The sequence below is a fragment of the Cervus elaphus genome, chromosome 5 (assembly GCF_910594005.1).
Source record: "Cervus elaphus chromosome 5, mCerEla1.1, whole genome shotgun sequence".
Classification (NCBI taxonomy): domain Eukaryota; kingdom Metazoa; phylum Chordata; class Mammalia; order Artiodactyla; family Cervidae; genus Cervus; species Cervus elaphus.
Genome location: NC_057819.1, coordinates 125,748,696 through 125,767,283, shown reverse-complemented (window position 1 = coordinate 125,767,283; position 18,588 = coordinate 125,748,696). Strand labels below are relative to the sequence as shown.

General features: G+C 61.4%; 1 protein-coding gene across 13 annotated transcripts; it reads right to left on the bottom strand.

Annotated features, from left to right (window-relative positions):
* Positions 1 to 91: 91 nt before the first annotated feature.
* On the bottom strand, positions 92 to 17,779 carry TMC6 (transmembrane channel like 6). Of its 13 annotated transcripts, none has more exons than XM_043905369.1 (22): positions 17,549 to 17,779; positions 17,203 to 17,298; positions 14,742 to 14,883; positions 14,458 to 14,600; positions 14,219 to 14,314; positions 13,731 to 13,889; positions 12,179 to 12,284; positions 11,938 to 12,031; positions 11,428 to 11,685; positions 10,952 to 11,142; positions 9,695 to 9,839; positions 8,938 to 9,093; positions 8,381 to 8,535; positions 8,202 to 8,283; positions 7,976 to 8,073; positions 6,194 to 6,289; positions 5,848 to 5,923; positions 4,719 to 4,852; positions 4,415 to 4,591; positions 4,244 to 4,322; positions 1,296 to 1,363; positions 92 to 346 (listed from the first exon to the last, which is right to left on the bottom strand). In XM_043905369.1, exons 3-22 carry the CDS (start codon positions 14,798 to 14,800, stop codon positions 283 to 285), a joined length of 2,436 nt encoding a protein of 811 aa, XP_043761304.1. In that variant the 5' UTR covers positions 14,801 to 14,883; positions 17,203 to 17,298; positions 17,549 to 17,779; the 3' UTR covers positions 92 to 282. The 13 variants fall into 13 exon arrangements, with proteins under 13 accessions (XP_043761304.1, XP_043761305.1, XP_043761308.1 ...); XM_043905370.1 differs by having other exon boundaries at positions 17,242 to 17,298; XM_043905373.1 differs by lacking the exon at positions 17,203 to 17,298.
* Positions 17,780 to 18,588: the final 809 nt, after the last annotated feature.

The following is an 18,588-nucleotide window of genomic DNA, read 5'->3' as shown; positions in this document are numbered from 1 at the left end:
CAGAAGGCAGGCTGCAGGCCCCAGGGGCACGGGCATACCTGCGCACGCCTGAACAGGCCTGGCTACAAGCACAGACACCCATGAGACCAGCCCATTTTGCAAAACATGTTTAATCAGAATAAATAAGGGTGCCGGGCAGGGTTCACAGGGGATGCTCCAGCCTCAGGCGGGCTGCAGAGTCCTGCCCCTGACCCCCATCCCCAATCATGTCCCAGTGGGGTCGTTTCCAGGTGGCATCTGCCTGCAGGGCCGCAGGAACCAGGCTGCCAGCCCCGCGCTGTCCTACTGGGCATCCCAGTCTTCTGTGAACAGGGGGGGTGTCACGGCCTCCTCGGTTCTACCAGCCCTGCCAGAAAGGGAAGTCAGCGAGGGGCCCCTGGCCTTGGGCAGTGCGCACCAGTCACCCCCTCCCAGGCCACAGGACGCCCAGCAGCTTCCTCGGGAGCTGCTTCCAGACCCCTGGAGAGAAGGGGAAGGAGTGGGACGAGGCCAGGATTCACCACGGATGCCTGGCTGGGGGCACACACACGTGCTCTATTGCTGACTCTGCAACCCCAGGGACTGCAGCCCGCCAGGCTCCTCTGTCCATGGGATTCTCCAGCCAAAGACACTGGAGTGGGCTGCCATGCCCTCCTCCTGGCTGGGGTGTGGGAAGGATGTCTTATTAGATGGCTCATTCTGGGGTGGGGGGGGACTCCTGCTGCCTGGGGTGGGGAGGGGGAGCCCCAAGGGCTTCCATCTGCAGACCTCAGCCAGCCCCCCTGAGGAAGGGGGTGTGTGCATCCCCGAGTGTGTCTGTCTGTCCAGGCATCAAGAAGATGTCTGAGTGCGTCTCCCCATCCCCGGGCTTAAGCACAGGTAACAAGTGCAGGGTGAGATGTGCAGCCATGGGAGAGGCTCTGCCCCCCTGACGCAGCAGCATCTGGGGGGCAGGATGTTCATCCCAAGGGGTGAAGGGGGGGCCTGAGGAGCTAGACCAACCCCCTGACTCATCAAGACAGGGGACGCAGAGAGGAGGAGGAAAAGGGCGTGAGAGACCCCAGCTCAACCCTGCCCCCTGCACACAGCTCACTTCCTTTTTTCCTTTCGCACCAAACTGAAGTTTTCCTCCTGTCCCAAATGCCCCACACGTCTGAGGAGAAAAGGTGGGGGAAGGGGGCAGGGGAGTCCCAAGAAGTTAAGGGCCACTGGGGGAGGCCAGCAGCCACTCCCCGCCCCTGACCCCTGGGGGGAAGGGGCCTCTCTGTCTAGTCCCTGCTCCCCCACTCTGCACACACCCCTCCCAGGCCCCTCACCTGCTCCTCTCCTTCTTCTCGTAGACACGCTGAAGCTTGTTGATCAAGAAGATTTTGTCCTCCCCCTCCTAGAAATGCCAGAACACAGCGGTTGTCCAGTGCATGTCCGTCCAGAAGTGGCCTGCTCCAGTTTGCACTCGGGAGGGGCTCTCAAAGATTTGACACCATGAGCACGAAAAGTTTAAAGAAAGGAGACAGAGGTACCAAGCAAGAACGAGGGAAAACCAAGAGCCCTACAGTGGGCACAAATATACACCGAAGCTTCCTAGCGGCCAAGGTGAAAAGGGAAATGTGCTGAGTCACACAGTGAGGGCTGCCAACTCAGCCTGACTCAATGTATAGAGGGTCCTGCTACTCAGTAAGTCTGCCCCGGGGAAATTACCTCCTCTCTGACCTCGGTCACTGTGTGCCTCTGTCATGGGGTTTGTATGGGTTTTCTATCGTTGCCGAGCTGGTTACAGAAACTTCGTGGCTTAAAACAACACAAATTCAACACCTTTCAGTTCTAGAGATCAGAAGTTTACACTAGGGCTTCCTTGGTGGCTCAGTGGTAAAGAATACGCCTGCCAATGCAGGAGACACAAGTACAATCCCTGGTCAGGGAAGACATCACAGGTCACAGAGCAACTAAGCCAAAGCACCACAACTATTGAGCCTGCACTCCAGAGCCCAAGAGCCGCAACTTCTGAATCCATGTGCCACAACTACTGAAGCCCGAGCACCCTAGACCCCGTGCTCCACAAGAGAAGCCACCGCGATGAGACGCCCGCGCGCTGCAACCAGAGAAAAGCCCAGGCAGCAACGAAGACCCAGCACAGCCAGAAATAAAGAAACAAAAGTTTTTTAAAAGTCCACAGTGGTCTCGCTGGGCTAAAATCAAGGAGTGAGAAGGGCTGGTTCCTTCTGGAGCCTCCGGGGAGAATCTGTCCTCTCCTTCTTCAGCTTCTGAGTCTGCCCACATCCCTGGGCTCACAGCCTCCTTCCATGGGCAGCAGCGTCCAGTCAAGTCCTCACACCCTCTTCTCTGACAGTGACTCTCCCACTTCCTTTTCTAAGGGCTTTATCACTACATCATGCCCATCCGAATGATCCAGGGCAACCCTCCCCACCTCCAGATCAGCTGATTAGCAACTGTAATTCCATCTGCAATCCTGACCCCACCCCCAACTCCAATGCCAGGTGACATGGCTTATTCACAGCTTCTGGGATTAGGACAAGGACATCTTTGGGGCAGGGATCAGCCAATACTTTGGCCACCTGATGCAAAGAGCCAACTCATTGGAAAAGACCCTGATGATGGGAAAGATTGAGGGCAGGAGGAGAAGGGGGCGATAGAGGATGAGATGGTTGGATGGCATCACTGACTCAACAGACATGAGTTTAAGCAAACTCTGGGAGATGGTGAAGGACAGGGAAGCTTTGCGTGCTGCAGTCCATGGGATCGCAAAGAGTTGGATGTGACTTAGCGACTGAACAACAACAAATCGGCCAACCAGGGGCTCTTTTGACAAATGACTGTGAAAAGTGGGTAAAGGTTTAAGTCGAGGACCCGGTTAAATACCCGGCAGACTTCCCGGCCCATCAAACTTCGGGGTCAGACTGGGTTTCTTGTAGGGAGCTTTCACAAAGAGAAAACAGCAATTGTGTTCGAATGTGTCCTGGGCGCCGGGGACCCTGGCTCACCCAGGAAGACACTGAGACAGACACACCTCCAAGGTGGGCCCTCCCCGTTTTCTCTCCATCGAGTTGGTGGGAACAGAGGGCTGTGCGCCTGAGTAAGCCGCCCTGCTCAGGCCAGGAAAAGATGCTCCGAGTGCCGGCGGAGCTCAGACCAGCAGCCCCAGACTCAAAACCGGGCCTGGGCTCAGCCTTGGCGGGAGACGCTGCCTACCACGAGGGCCACCTGGGGAACTGTCCTTCAGCTCTTAGAGGAACAGCAGGCAGAACGAGATGAACCAGGGGTTCCCCTCTCAACGCCCCTGTGCATCGAGCCAGCCCCACCCCCACCCTGGCCCCGTCAGGCACCTCAGGTCCCGAAGATCTACACAGCAGGGCACGAGCCAGTTGGGAAAAACCCATTTCCAACAGCTGGGGCCAGGCGAGCCCCTCAGCCAAAATGCCCAGCCTGAGCCCTGCCTGCTGTTCGTGGAAGCATTGCATTGCTTACAACCCAACAGAAGTGGGAGTGGTCCCCAGGGGATCCTCCCGCTTGGAAAGACCTGACTCTGAGCCCCTGCACAACCAGCCAGCAGCAGGGTCACACGAGCGGCAGCCCAGCCCCGTCCCGCCTTGGCGGACCCTCAGGTCATTTCTAACGCAGGGTGGCGGGGAGCCACCAGCCCTGATGTGACTGCCGGGGACACAGGCAGCAGCTGGCCCCAAGGTAGGCTCAAGCACTGAGTACACAAGAGAGAAACTGGAAAGGAAAGGGAGGAAAGGAAAAAAAACAGCAGTGGGGAGAGTGATGTCGGGGCCCTGGGGACGAGGTCAGAGGCCACTGAGTGTTCAGTGAGACCTGCTATCACTGACACGTGCTCCTGAGCAGCCAGCCCAGACCTGGGCAGGGTAGGGACCAGGCGAAAGGCCCCAGCCATCCAGGGAAACGCCAGCCGGAGTGACCCTGAGTGTTGGGGCAGTGACTTGCCCCAAAGGTGATGGGAGGTCTAGTAACTGAGCAGGGAGGAGGGAGGGCGCAGGGGGCAGGGCTGCGCCACCTCTTGGGGACTAGGGTTGGCGGGGGTCGTCGGAGAAGCATCTCTGGAGCACTCATCCCAGCGGCGTCTTTGCAGATGGGCAGCCTGGCCGCCTCCCGTCTACAACTCTGATGAATACGAACTATGCATCTCAACTGATATAACTCGGTTAGCAAGGAACCCCTTTCCACAGCCCAGATCCGGGGAGGTGGGAAGCCTGGAAGGGCCCGGGTGGGGGGCTCAGGGGCCACTCACGTTGCTGATTTGCTCCTTGAGGAGGCAGATGACCTTCCGCTGGCCCTTCACCACCTGGATGTTGAGGTAGATCACAGCCCTGCGGGAGACGGGCGGTCAGGCTGGGCCCCTCGCAGGAGCCCGGGGGAGGGAGAAGCCAGGGACCCCGGCCCGGGCCAGTGCCTCACTCACAGCAGCAGGGCCGACACCAGGTAGATGGGGAAGGTATCTTCCACCAGGTAGCGGTGGACCCAGGGCAGCCAGGAGACGCGGGGGCCCGCCTTCTCCAGGCGGCGCACCCACACCTTCCCCGCCTCATACATGGTGTCCAGGGTCCGGAAGGGGCCGCAGATGCTCGAGGGCTTCACCCTGGGGGCGGAGAGTGGGCGGCATGACCCCTGAGCCCGGGCAAAGGGCCCCTCCGCACCACCCAAATGCAGCCCTGCCGGGGGGCCTGCCCCACACCCCCCACCCCGGAGGCCGGGTGCCCACTCACTGCCAGATGGCGTAGCAGAGGAAAACCGCAGCGCCCAGGAAGGAGGGAAAGCAGAGCAGGGAGACGAAGACAGTGCTCATGTGGGACGCCTTCCAGGGCCTGCGGGGTGCCTGGCAGTTGGCCATCAGGCTGGCCTGTGGACAAAGGCTGTGTTCGGCCCCCACCACCCCGCCGGCCACCACCCACACTCCCAGGCCTGGTGGGGCCTCCCAGACCGAACAGGGCCGAGGCCAGCCGTGGGCTGAGAGGGTGCTGCGCTTACAGGGGCCCCTGAGCTAAGGCCTTAGGACAGTCCGATAGAGAGGCAGATGCGTGGAATCTAAGCCCGCAGGCTGGGGAGGGCCAGCGGGGCCACTTCCCGGTCTGCAGAGGGGAGACCAAGGGACATGGGGGGATGCTTGGCCAGCTCACTTGTAAGCAGGAGGGATGATACTAACAGCCACCTCCGTTGACTAGAGGTCTCCTGTGGGCCAGAAACCCTGCCCTGTGATTTATAAACATCATCTCCAGCAGTGCCCCTAGGGCACCATCCATGGGGTTTTTTCCATTGTTTTATTGTCTAGTCACTAAAGCATGTCAGACTCTTTGTGACCCCACGGACTGTAGCCTGCCTCTGTCCAGCCTGCCTCTCTTCTCTGTCCATGGGATCTCCCAGGTAAGGATACTAGAGTGGGTTCCTGTTTCCTTCTCCAGGGGATCTTCCCAACCCAGGAATCGAACCCACATCTCCCGCTCAGCAGGTAGATTCTTTACCACGGAGTCACCTGGGAAGCCAGTATCTACTGTGAACAGATGAGGAAACACGGGGAGCAGAGGAAAGGAGGCACTGGCTCTGAGCGCCTGGTTCAAAGCCCTGACCTATACACACAGGCCTGTGGCGATGACCACAGACCCTAATGGGATGCTGCCCAGCCTGCCAAAGGCAGAGATGCAGGGCCGGGAATCAGCTGGGGCCTGTGCGACTGACCCCAGAGGGTGGCCCTCGGCTGCCAGCTGCCTACCACTCAAGCGAGGGTTCTGATGTCCCAGGGCTCCATGACTGCCAGCCCAGCAGCCACCCTGGCTGCATACACTACCCAGGCCCACAGCTCCCCGCCCCCCGCCCCCCGGGACCCAGCGGCACCTTTACCTTCTTGATGTAGAAAAGGAGCAGCAGTTTGATGATCTGCATGGCGGGCAGGAGCGGGGAGAAGAGGACCCCCAGCCTGAGGAGGGCGTGGAGAGGAGGGGGCTGCAGTCCAGGGGCTGGGGTCCTGACCCCCATGCTGCGCCCTAGGCCCAGAACTACCCCCCCGGGCCTGGCTCGGGGTCAGACCTCGAGGAAAGCCCAGCAAGTGGAGCAGAGCTTGGGTCCACTGGGGGATAAGGGGTCAGGTCACTCCAGAATCCCAGGACTGGGCCTTGCCGGGCCCCGAGGGGGAAGGGGTCAGCCTCCCTGGGGGCTGGGCAGTGGGATACAGGAGGGAAATGCTCACCAGGTCAGGGTCTGCCCGTAAATCAGCTCCAGAACGTTTCCTGCAATGTCGAACTCAGGCTTCCCCTTCCTCTTAAGCCGCTTCTCGGAGAAAAGCCTGGAGTAGAAGAGCCCCGGAGTCACATAGGAGGACCAATCCCCAAGACCAGCCCGAGGGACCCTGGGACCCACCCAGACCCATACGGCAAACTGAGCCAGCCCACCCCTCCCAGTGCCCAGCGATGTCAAGGGAAGACGGTGGACTGGGGTCCCACACGGAGGGGTCTGTGCTGTAGCTGACCTAGTTTCTGTCCGTTTTCTAAGCACTGGGTGCGATACACCCCAGTGCAAACATACACACTGGCATCAAAGGTATTACTGCTTTTTAAAAATCTTATTCCCTGGTGGCTCAAATGGTAAAGAATTTGCCTGCAATGCAGGAGACCTGGGTTCAATCCCTGGGTCAAGAAGTTCCCCTGGAGAAGGGAATAGCAACCCACTTCAGTATTCTTGCCTGGAAAATTCCATGGACAGAGAAGCCTGGCAGGCTGCAGTCCATGGTGTTGCAAAGAGTCGGACACGACTGAGCAACTTTCACTCCCTCCCTGGTGAAAGTGAAGTGAAAGTCGCTCAGTCGTGTCTGACTCTTTGCGACCCTATGGACTATACAGTCTGTGGGATTCTCCAGGCCAGAATACTGGAGTGGGTAGCCTTTCCCTTCTCCAGGGGATCTTCCCAACCCAGAGATCAAACCCAGGTCTCCCACATTGCAGGTAGATTCTTTACCAGCTGAGCCACAAAGGGAAGCCCAAGAATACTGGAGTGGGTAGCCTATCCCTTCTCCAGCGGATCTTCCCGACTCAGGAATTAAACTGGGGTCTCCTGAATTGCAGGAGGATTCTTTCCCAGCTGAGTTATCAGAGATGGTATCCCTCTTGGTGGCTCAGTGGTAAAGAATCCGCCTGCCAATTTAGGAGACACGGGTTCGATTCCTGGTCCCGGAAGATCCCACATGCCATGAGGCAACTAAACCTGCGCGCCACAACTACTGAGCCTGTGCCCTAGGGCCCAGGAGCCACGACTACTGAACCCACATGCCACAATCACTGAAGCCCCATGCCCCAGAGCCTGTGTTCCACAGCAAAAGAAGCTGCCACAGCAAGGAGACTGCACCCAGCAACGAAGACCCAGCACGGCCAAGAAAAAAATTTTTTTAAAAATATTATTATTATTATTATTGAGGCGTCCCTGGTGGTCCAGTAGTTAAGACCCCACGCTTCCACTGCAGGGGGCAGGGGTTCGATCCCTGGTCGGGGAAGTCGTGCATGCCACGAGGTGCGGCCAAAAATAAAAATAAATCTTGCAAAAACTTTAAGTAAAAATCTTACTATTTTTAAATTCCAATGTTCTCAAAGAAAACACAAAAAAGGAGGAAATGACACCTGCCATGCTAGCACCCGCAGCCAGGACAGCTGAACACATTCTTCCACTTTCTGTGCTTCCTCCCGACCCTTTTTTCCCTTGACGGATTAGAACACATACATCATTTTGAAACCTGTTTTCCTTTCCGATCTAAAAATATGCTACATCCTGTTTACTAAGGGTTTTTCTCAGTTTAACAATATTTTACAGAAGAGCTATCATGGGTGGAAATGTATGGTCCCAAGCTGGGGACAGGTCCTGATTTTCAGAGGCCTGAGGACTGCCCCGGTAACCCCCACCTCCACCACACACGCACCGGAGGATGCTAGGAGCCCTTCTGCAGGGGACGCCCAGGTGCGGGGACCCAGCCCGCAGGCCTCACCTCCACACCAGCTCCCCCAGAAGCGTGTCCAGCAGCGTGAAGATGAAGTCCATCACCATGAGCCGGTACAGCTCCTGGCCCACGAAGTTCTCCCAGCACTGAAACAGAGGCAGCCTCAGCCCCCAGCCTCCCCTGCCACCCCAGGACACTTGCAGACAGAGCCAGGGAAGGTCAGGTGAGGACTGGCTGCTGTGAGGGGCACCAGCACTGCCCGGCCCACCCTCACCTGGTCCTTCAGGGTGCCCACCCTGCGGCCTAGCCAGTGGTAGCAAAGAATCCCCAGGGTGACCATCTTGAGGATGAGGTTCCTGCAGAAAAGGATGGGCGCGTGGGCTGAGGGCGGAGTGTCTGGGAGACAGGGGTCTCGCCCCAGAAAGCCCGCACCTGGCCCGCCTGGCCGCGCACCTGCAGATGGCCACGTACACCTCCAGCACCGGGGAGTCATGCCGCTCCAGGGTGGCCAGGATGCGGAACAGGTACGGGGCCCCCAGGTTGAGGAGGCAAACCACCAGAGGCAGCAGCAGCAGGACCGCCTCCCGCTCGGCGGACACTGGGCTCTGCTGGAGCAGGCGGAGGGGCCCCAAGGACAGGGTTAGGTCCACTGCTGGGCCCGAGGGTTGGGGGGGAAGGGGCCGCAGGAAGGGGCCCCAGGGGGTCGGAGCAGGTGGAGCGGGCAGGCACACCTCCCCCACCCAGCCCCGTGTTCAAACCACACAGGAAGGGGGGCGGGAGGCGGAGAAGCGAGGATGGAACACAGGTGTCGGAAAAAAAAAGTGAAAAGAGAAGCCAGAAGACAAGAAAACAAAAGGACGTTATAATAGACGTCAGACAGAACAAGAATGAAAACAAGGCCTGGGAGGAAAGTGGCCTCCCCGGGGCAGAGGGTGTGGGAGGAAAGGGGTCCCGTCTAGTAAAGCGGGAGGCCTGGGCCTCCTCGGGGGCCGCCCATGGCCTCTCCGCACCTCGATCATGAGCTCTGAGAAGGTGTAGACGGCCAGGGTGCAGCCCAGCGTGGTGCCCAGGCACAGCAGCCACACGAACCCCAGCACGGCCGCCCGCCGCAGCCGCCCGCACGTGCTCTGGGGGCGCTGGCGCGACTGCCCTTCAGCCAGCAGCTCCTGCAGGCGACAGCGAGCCTGTCACCCAGGGCGCAGACACGCAGGGGCCCACAGACGCACGCGCCACACCCCAGGGGGGCTCGGAGCGGTGTGGGGCAGGGCTCACCTCCCGCCCGCCCCGGGTACCACAGCCTGTGGCTCCCCGTCTGAGGCCCCGTCTCCGGGGACGTGGCCTGCCCCGCACCTGCCTCCTGAGCCGTGCTGCCTGCAGCTGTTCCCTCGCCGACTAGGAGCCCCGGGACGCTCCCCGAGGGCCCGACAGCTGGGTCAAAACTGTGAGCGCCCCTGACTCGGATCCCGCAGCAGGGAACCCCTGACAGGCAGAGAGCCTTCCAGGAGGCCCAGCTCAGCCACCCTCTGGCCGGAGGACCACGGGCAAGGGACTGAGTCCTCACTGTTCTCACTGATACCCCAGGGCTACCGTGGGGGCTGGGAGCGCAGCTGGCACCGTGGAGGCCTCTTCCTGCCAGGGCCGGAGGACACGGGGCCCTCGAGAAGAGGAAGTCCTTCTCGAAGGCCCACTTCAGGGCCCCCGCTGGTATTCCCCTGGACATGGGGGTGGCGGACCGCGGCCCCAGGGGACCGTGAGCCCCCAGCTCACCTTCAGCTGGGTTCGGATGTTGTCGTGCTGGAGGCGGGTGGCCCATCGCTGGGTCACTTTGTAGTCCCAGGAACAGAAAACGGTGATGGCGTGGACCCCCGAGGCGCTGCCCACCCGGTAGCTCTCCCCGAAAGAGCGGGACATGCTGGGAGAAGCAGAGCCAGGTAGGAGGTGAGATGGGGCAGAAGGCGAAGAGACCGGGGAGAAACAGATCTGACAAAGTGCACGGGCCTCTCAGAGGGGGCCCGCCCACCCCCCGGCCAGCACTGATGGGCCTCCGGCCACTCTCCCTGCCCCACCTCTAGCCCGGAGCTCTCAGCCTCCTGGGGTGGACCACTGGCCACCGTAGGTCAGCCCTGTCCAGCAGGATGCCCAGCAGCCACAAAGGGCTAGAAATGAGGTCAGCTCCACTCCCCACCACCATGGCCGGGTGCCTCCCACCCGGACGTGGCTATAAAGGCTATAGGACCTTTGCGCTGCCTCTCCCGATAACCAGAACACCTCCCTCTGTCTTTCCCTAGCCGCCCTTATTTAACCTCCCTCTGTGGGACAAGGGCCCCCCCCAGGAAGCCGGTCTAACTCCCTCTCCCATGCTCCATAACAGCTGAGCAACGTAACAGGTTCCAGCCTCTTCACTGGCCTGTCTTCTCCTGTACACAGCAAGCGTCTCAAGGAAATGCACCAAGCTCATTTATCTTCCTGCCCTGAGCAGAGTGCAGCATGTGTGTGTGGAGTGGATGGGTGTGTGGACGAGAGTGTGGATGGAAGGAAGGATCCATGGAGGCACGGTTGATAGATAGATGGATGGATAGAGTGATGATGGATGGATTGTTGTTCAGTCACTCAGCTATGTCCGATTTTGTGATCCCATGGTGGACTGCAACAAGCCAGGCTTCCCAGTCCTTCACTATCTCATGGAGCTTGCTCAAACTCATGTCCCTTGAGTCGATGATACCATCCAACCATCTCATCCTCTGTCGCCCCCTTCTCCTTTTGCCTTCAATCTCTGGATGGATGGATGGATGGGAAAATGGATGGGTGGGTAGCTAGATGGATGACTGTACGGGTAGCTAGATGGATGAAGAGATGATGAATGGATGGGTAGCCAGATGGATTAATGGATGGACAGACTAATGGATGAATGAATGGATGGGGTGATGCTGGATGGACAGGTAGACGGATGAATGGATGGACAGACAGATGCATGGGTGGGTCAATGATGCTCAGAGCCAGGGTCACACAGCAGAGAGCTATTACCTGTACACCAGAGTGATGCAGGTGATAAAGAAAGCTGCCCCCAGGGTGAAGAGGTAGGCCAGGGGCATGTTGTAGGGCAGGCTGCCCGCCTCGGGAGGACACTCGCTGCCATTCAGTGGGGAGGCACACGGCTGGTTCAACGTGGCGTTACTGTAGTAGCCATAGTACATGACGCTGTGGGTGAAGTGGCCCTGCAGAGAAAGCGCCTGGCAGGGTCAGGGACTCTCCCCTCCTGGCAGCTGACCCACCCTCAGGCTTGCAAGGCACCCAGGGGGCAGGGCGAGCAGAAAGGCAGAAGGGGAAGGGCCAGAGAGCAGGGGGGTGAGGGGAACACAGAGGTGAACGGAAGACCGCGGCCACCCTGGGGCTTCCAGGGCCCCAAGGAAGGCGAGGGGGGCCACAGTCACAGCAGAGGATGGGGTGGGGGGGTAACGAGAGGATGCCCCTGCTCGCTGCCCTCCGCCACCAAGCCTCACCCCACCGGTGAGGAGCTCCAGGCCCGTGAAGGCGGGCACAGGGCCCCCGGGCGCGGGCGGGAAGGCAGCCTGCACGCCCACGATGAAGGCCAGCAGCGGCAGCAACAGAAGGGCGTTGAAGGCCAGCAGGGTCTTGAGGAAGAGGAAGTATGAGAGGACGCTGGAGCCGAACCGGCCCCCGATCCGCTTCAGGGCGTAGCGCCAGGGCGTCAGGGCCTGCAGTCCCGAGAGCAGCGCCAGCCCCAGGTTGTGCGAGGCCTGCGGGGACAGCGGCAGGACGGCTCTCAGGAGGGGCCGGGATGGGGAGCCGGCCCCCAGCAAGACCCCAGTCCAGGGCCTGGAGCGCAGGGGCGCTGTGAGGGGAGGAGGGGGTCAATCCCGGCCCGGAGCCAGGTTGGAGGTGAGATGACCCCACGGGCATCACTCGGAGGGAGAAAGGGGCCCCCCATCGCCCCCACCCCACCCCAAGCCCCCTCCCTCCCTTCCTCCCAGGGGCCCAGATGCTCCTACCAGGACACAGCTGTCACGGAGCTGGTCACAGCAGGAGAGGAGCCCATGGCGCCGCTCGGCCCTCCGCTTGCCCCTCAGGGGCCGGCTCTCCTCCCTGGGGGCAGAGGCAGCATCCAGGGTCAGTCCAGTCCCTCCCCACCGGGGACCTCCGTCCACTGCAGGCTCAGGAGCCGGCTCACCTCCCAACCCGCCCAGCCAAGGAGGGGCGCCTGGGGGCCGCCCGAGGCAGAGGGGCACTGACCGCAGGCAGCGTTTCTCGGCCAGGCTCAGGGGCATCCCCCGGAGCATGTGGTCCCGCTGGGCCGCCGTCAGGCCCTGGAGCTCCTTCACCAGGAGGCCCCGCTTCTCTGCAGGGGGAAGGGGGCAAGCTGAGGTTCCCGCGGCACCCTGCCCTCCCTCAGGCCGTAAGGCTGTCCCCTGCCACCCAGGCCTCTGCCGCCTGGCCAGGCCCAGATGCTCCCTCACTGCCCGCCTGGCCCACATGCCCGCTGGCCGTGACCCTCTCTCACCTCCACCCCCGGGAGCCCAGGACACAATCAAGTTCACAGCATCTTCCGAGGCCCAGCCCAGTGCCCTGTCCTCCTTGACCCAAACTCCCCTCCTGGGGCCCCTCAAGCATCTTGCTCTGATCCCCCCATGCACCGGAGCCCCGTATGCTCCCCCAACTCAGCAGCAATGGGGTCCCAGCACCCCCATCCCCCCACCACTTCCCACTGTGCTAAGCCCCACTGGGGTCAGTAGGGGAAGGCGGGGTCTGGAGATCTGCCCACCACTCGTCCTCTCTCCTTTCATCCTCACACCCACCCTGGAAAAGGGGTGCTATTTTAACTTCTCTTTCCAGATAAGAAATGACCAGAAAGCAGACACCTGGCCTGGTTCGCACAATAAAACTGGAATGTTCACCCTGACCCCAGAGCTCACAACACCCTGCACTGCTCCGTCACCCACCAGCTGGGGACCTTGGGTAAACAGGGAGGGGAAACACAGGAGGGCCCCAGGAAGTGCCCAAGGCCCTGGGCGCTGCTGCCAGAGATCACTTGGTTGAAGACTGACCTGTGCACTGGGCCCTGCTCCTTCCTACAGCTATTCTCTCTTGTTCCCCAACTCCTCCACACCAGCCTCCTAGATGCTCAGGGAAGCCAGGAGGCTCCCACCCCAGGGCCTTTGCACATGCCCCCATCAGCTCTAGTGTCACTTCCTCCAGGAAGCCTCCCTGGATTCCTCTAGGCTAGATGGGTTCTGCAACGCTCTCCTGCCGTGCACCTTTCCTCAGCTGCCCTTATCTGAGCTTTGCTGTTGTTCAGTCGCCGGGTGATGTCCAACTCTTTGTGACCCCATGGACTGCAGCACACCAGGCCTCCCTGTCCCTCACCATCTCCCAAAGTATGCCCATGTTCATGTCCATCGCATCGGCTACACCATCCAGCCATCTCATCTCATCTCAATCTGAGCTTTAACCATCGCTAATCCGTTTATTTGGTGCCTGTTTCACCAGACGTTAAACTGCAAGAGAACTGAATGGGTGTGCTCACCACCATTACATCCCAAAGCCAATAGCAGCGTCTGTGACACCACAATGCTCGACAGACATTGGAGAGCCCCTGGCTGCAGAGTCAAACACTGCAGCCGGAGAGGCCGGCGCTTCTCTGTCCCAGCGGCCGGGACACCAAGACCCTCCTGCCCTCCTGCCAAGGGACCTCACTCCAGGGGACCCTCAGACAGCCCGCTGCACCCCAGACCCCCACCCCGCCAGCAGATGTCCTCCCCAGCGAGGCCCCGCCCCCCTCACTCACCCTCCTCCTCCAGAACCGCAGAGTCCAGCTCCAGGTCATACAGGCGGAGGCTGGGCCGGGCTGAGCGGCCCATGTCCCTGAGCTGCGGCCGGCCGGCCCTGCGACGCAGCTTCACCGTGCGGCTGTAGTACTGGGAGATGATGGCGCCGCGGCTCCGGCCTGCGGAGGCCGCAGGTCAACGGAGGGATGCGCTCCGCTCACGTGGAGGCAGGGACCACCCCCCGCACACACACTGCTTCCCAGGACCCAGGAAAGTCCCTTCATAAGAGACCTCAAGCTCCACCGGTTCCCAAGAGCCTATTTTTATCCCCATGATGACTCTGGAGTCATTTTTTTAGAACCCGGCGAGGCTGCCTGGGGCCGGACTGGGCCTCCAGGCAGCAGACAGGGTGGAGCGGGAGCTGAAGCAGCCCAGCTCTGGGATCTGTAGATCTTTAGCCTGAAACCCCAGCCCGGCCCAGGGTCCGAAGGGAGAGGGTCTAGCTCACCGATGGTGCGACTGGGCATGCTGGCCAAGATGCGGAGCGTGGCCATGCTGTAGACGGGGGCACCCTCAGGCCCCGGCAGGGTCTTGTGGTCGCTGCCTGTCCAGCAAAGTTAAGACTTGTCCAGAGGTTCTACAGATCCTGCTGGCCGGAGATCTCCCCCGCCCAGCCCCCTCCCCAGGCTGCTAGGAGGGACTTCCCGACAGGGTGAGAGGCTCAGTGCCCTGGCCAGGTGGGCTCACCTGAGGCCCCCAGGGCGCCAGTCTCCGGCTGCCTCTGCTGCAGCTCCAGCCCCTCCTCGGCCACCCAGCGGCTCTGCTCCTGGATGAGCTGGTGGAAGGAGTCATGCACTTCGCTCTCATCATAGGGGCTGGGCTCTTGGCTGCTGGGTCCAGAACGGGGGATGTGGCGGGGAGGTCAGGCTGCTGCTGACCCAGTCCTCACCCCCTCCAAAGGGCTGAGGTCCAGCCCATCTCTCCCTGGGGGTGACACATCCCGGCCCCCAGCCCCATCCCAGAGCACTTACCCCTCTGGGTCCTCTGGGGTCTCGAGGACATTGAGGACAAAGGCCGGCGACTGGGACATGTCTGCAGCCCACTGCCAGCCAGTCCGCAGACCTAGTGCAGTTCAGAGCCTGGACACAGCCTCTAGAACCTCCCGCTGCCCATCTGATGAGACAGGAAGCGTTACAGCAAAGTGAGCCTGGCACTCAACCCCTACACCCGCTCCCTGGGGGCCGTGGGAGGGCCTTCTCCCGGCCTGGGCTGCCTGAGCCCCCACCCTGCCCCCATCCACAGACAAACACGAAACACACGGTCCAGTGTTTGTTAGTCATTCAGTCGTGTCCCACTCTTTGTGACCCCCGTGGACCGTAGCCCACCAGGCTCCTCTGTCCATGGAATTCTCCTGGCAAGAATACTGGGGTAGGTGGCCATTTCCTTCTCCAGGGGACCTTCCCAACCCAGGGATCAAATCCAGGTCTCCCACATTGCAGGCGGATTCTCTGCCATCTGAGCGACCACACAAACCCAAAGAATACTGGAGTGGGTTACCATACCCTCCTCCAGAGGATCTTCCCAACCCAGGGAGTGAACCTGCGTCTCTCAGGTCTCCTGCATTGGCAGGCGGGTTCTTTACCACTAGCGCCACCTGAGAAGCACCAGCGAGTGACCCGAGATAAACCACAGGCCAGAAAGGGCTGACAGAGAGACTCCTCCGCCACCGGAGGGGAGGAGGGAGGTTAGGGAGGAAGGAAGGGAGGGGAGTCTGGGCAGGTCCCCACCGGTTTCCTCCGTGGCGCCATTCCGGCAAGAGGACGGGCGGGTGGGGACCTGTGGATACGGTTCTCCATCCTAAGGTTCTGACCCGGGGAGTCCCCCTCTTGGGAGGGGGGAACCTCTCTTGGGGAGAAAGGTCAGGACAGCTGGGGCCTTTCCTGTGACCCCTCAGCACTTCCTCCCACCGGAAATCTCACAGGAGCCAGCCGCCTGGGCCCGCGGCCCTCACCCCTCACCAGCGCCGGACAGAAGAGCAGACAGCATGGCCTCAGCTGCACCCCACCCTGCGTCCCCCGCCACGGCGGTCACTCGGTGCCAAGCTGGGCCCGTCAAGGTCAACAGCCCTCCTGAGAGTTCCTTACATTCCATCACCTCGGGGCGGGCCTGGACAGCTGGCTGGGGAGGGGGCTGGGCCTTAAACAGGCAGCCTTTGTCCAGCCTTTGTCCGGGCTCTGCCGTCACCCAGGACAACAGAACCAGGATGGCCTTGTCCAGGCTCTCCACCCCGTGGGAGTGGGGCGGAGGGGGCAGGGGGAGCGGGCTCCCAGCCACCAGCTGACGCCTGCAGGACTCAGCCCCAGCAAGGCTGGGCCCAGCCCTGGGTCTGCCCTGTCTCCCCCTACCCAGCGCCTCTCCCTACCCTTACCTCCAGGGAACTCAGCACTTAGGAAAGCTGGCTCAGCTCAAGGGGCTTCCTCGGGCGAGGCCGGGATGTCCAGCCCACTAGGGCTGTGCCCAGACAGTGCCCCCGCTTGGGGGTGTCCAGTCTCAGAGCCCAGGCCTCACACAGTCCAAGCCCCCTCCCCTTTCCGCCCACAGGAGCACAGTGTGAAGAAACCAGCAGAGGTCAGAGGTGGACTCTTGACTCTGCCTGAAAGGAAAAGTGGCTGGAGCTGGGGCTGAGGGTGTGCCCCCACAGTCTAGAGCGGGGATTCCTTCCAGGAAAGACAGACCTTCCCATGTTCTGAGCTACAGGCCTCTCCCACACACCCCTTCTCCAGGAGGGAGGAGCAGGGAGGGTGGGAGGTGCTCAGAGGCTGCCTGGGGGCTGGGGGCTCACCTGGGCACTGGCATCTGGGCACTGCCTTGGACTTCTGCCCGGCTGGTACCCAGGGCCCTGGGACTCTTGCCCAGCTGAGGACAAGTCGGGCAGGAGTTTCCGGGGCGCACCATTGCTGAGCCCTGAGCTGGGTAGGGAGGTGCAGGGCCGGGCCCAGTTTCCAGAAACTCCACCCCAGCCGGAAGAGAGTCCTCTGGGGGCAACTACCATCAAGGCAGAGTGGCAGCCACGCCTTTGAGCCCAGTGGCTGCAGCAGCTCTGAGAGCCCCTGGACCCCTCATCTGCCAGTCTCCCAGCCCCTCACTAGTGGTGACTAGTGGTACCTACGGGGGCCTCTACCCCTTCCCTTCCGGAGAAACAAACACTGCCGCCCTCCCCCTGAAGCACCTGCAGGGGCGGGGGAGGGGCGGGGGTGCAGTGGGATCAGCCGGTCCCCCAGCGGGACCCTCCAGAGGGTCAAACTCAGGGAGATCCAGAAGAACCCCGAGAGGGAACTCAGTGCCCAGTGGTCCCAGAGTTCCAAAGGAACTTGGAGGGGGCGGACCTGGTGGCCTCAGGGGAACTGGCTGGGGCTGGGAGGGGGCGGGACCACCCCCAAGCCCCGGAGCTACCGCCCTGCCCGACCAGGGTCCCCCATCCTGGCCGCTTACCTGGGAGGCGCAGGAGAGCGGGGGCGGGCGGCCACTCACCTGTCCCCCGCCCCTTCCCAGCGAGGGCCGCCGGGAACTGTGTTCGGACGCCACCAACTGCGGGAGGGACCGAGACGTCAGAGGGAGCGAGTGGACAAGGACATCGGGGCGACCCGAGACCGAGGCAGGCCTGGCGGAGCCAGAGAGAGCTGCGCCGCCCCGCCCGGCCCACGTGGTGACCCGCCTCCGAAAAGTCACGTGACCTGACGGCGGGGTTGGAGGGGCGCCCCGCTTCTTCTCCTGCCCATCGAGCCCTCCGCGAACTGTGCCCTCTCCCCGCCAGCTTCCGACCCTTATCCTCACCCACCCTGAGGTCTGAGCAGGATGAAGGCGGCCGAGTATCTAGAAGCCTTCTAGTCTCTGGTTGAAGCCAATTTCTGAGGGACTCAGTTTCCCCAAGTTTCAAACGGGGACAGTAATCGCAGACCTGCCCGCTCCTGAGAGCGATGATCAAAATAACACCAGGCAGCAAAACCACAGGAGTAGTGGCCGGCCCTGCTACACCAGATTGGGTAACCCCTTCCGGCACAGCCTCCAGCAACTCCCGCAAACTGCCCGGTGGAACCTGGGGGTTATCACCGCCCCCGTCTGGGCGTGGCTTCTGCTGTTTCTCCCGCCGAGTTCCGGCACACTTCCTGTGTGCTAGGTGGGGACTGTCCCCATTACTGTTTGCTCAGTTATTCCCCCACAAGGCAGGGTAGAGGGCACCGGTGAGCCTAGTTCAGAGATGAGGAAGCAGGCTGAGTGGTCAGTCAGCCTCCGGGGGGTCATCCACCACGACCTGAACCTTGTCCACCCAGGAGCTCTCTACCTAGAAAGCTGACCTCGAGAGAGTCCGGGAGGGGGGCCAGTGGAGAGTCCCCTGGGTTTGAGAAAAGGGTGGGCTCTGGACAGTGGTGGGAGCCATTCCTGGCTGGGAGAAGCCTGGGAAGGTGGGCAGTGAAAGCGAGCTGGAAGGCAGAAAGGAAGGAGAAGGCCCTCCTGGAGGGGAGGACAGGTGGGCCAAGCCAGGATGTCCACACAGAGTCATTACCTCAGGCTGGGTCTTGGCACAAGCACCTCAGCATGGAGAATCAGCTCTGCCCAGTCCCTGCCTCTCCCAGCCAACGCTACTCCCGCCTCCGCCCCCCGCCCCCACGCAAGCTCCAGCTTGCTGTATTTGCAGGATCCCAGGCCCAACTTGAAAGTCACCTCCTCCATGGAGCCTTCTGGGATTGAACCCTGTTGGAGCATGTGGCACTTTCTATTGACATGTACATTTGCCAGTCCGTTCCCCTCTCTAGGGCCCCTCTCTGTGCTCACTGTGTGCCCAGCACCAGCACGCAGCCTGCGGCATAGAGGAGGGGT

Excerpts from the sequence above, each read along its gene's own strand:
- TMC6 (XM_043905369.1), bottom strand. The coding sequence starts at position 14,800 with ATGTCCCAGTCGCCGGCCTTTGTCCTCAATGTCCTCGAGACCCCAGAG. Across the intron at positions 8,536-8,937 it reads TCTCAGAGCTCATGATCGAG|CAGAGCCCAGTGTCCGCCGA; the intron begins GTGCGGAGAGGC and ends CGCCTGCTCCAG. Across the intron at positions 1,364-4,243 it reads TCAAGGAGCAAATCAGCAAC|GAGGGGGAGGACAAAATCTT; the intron begins GTGAGTGGCCCC and ends TGGCATTTCTAG.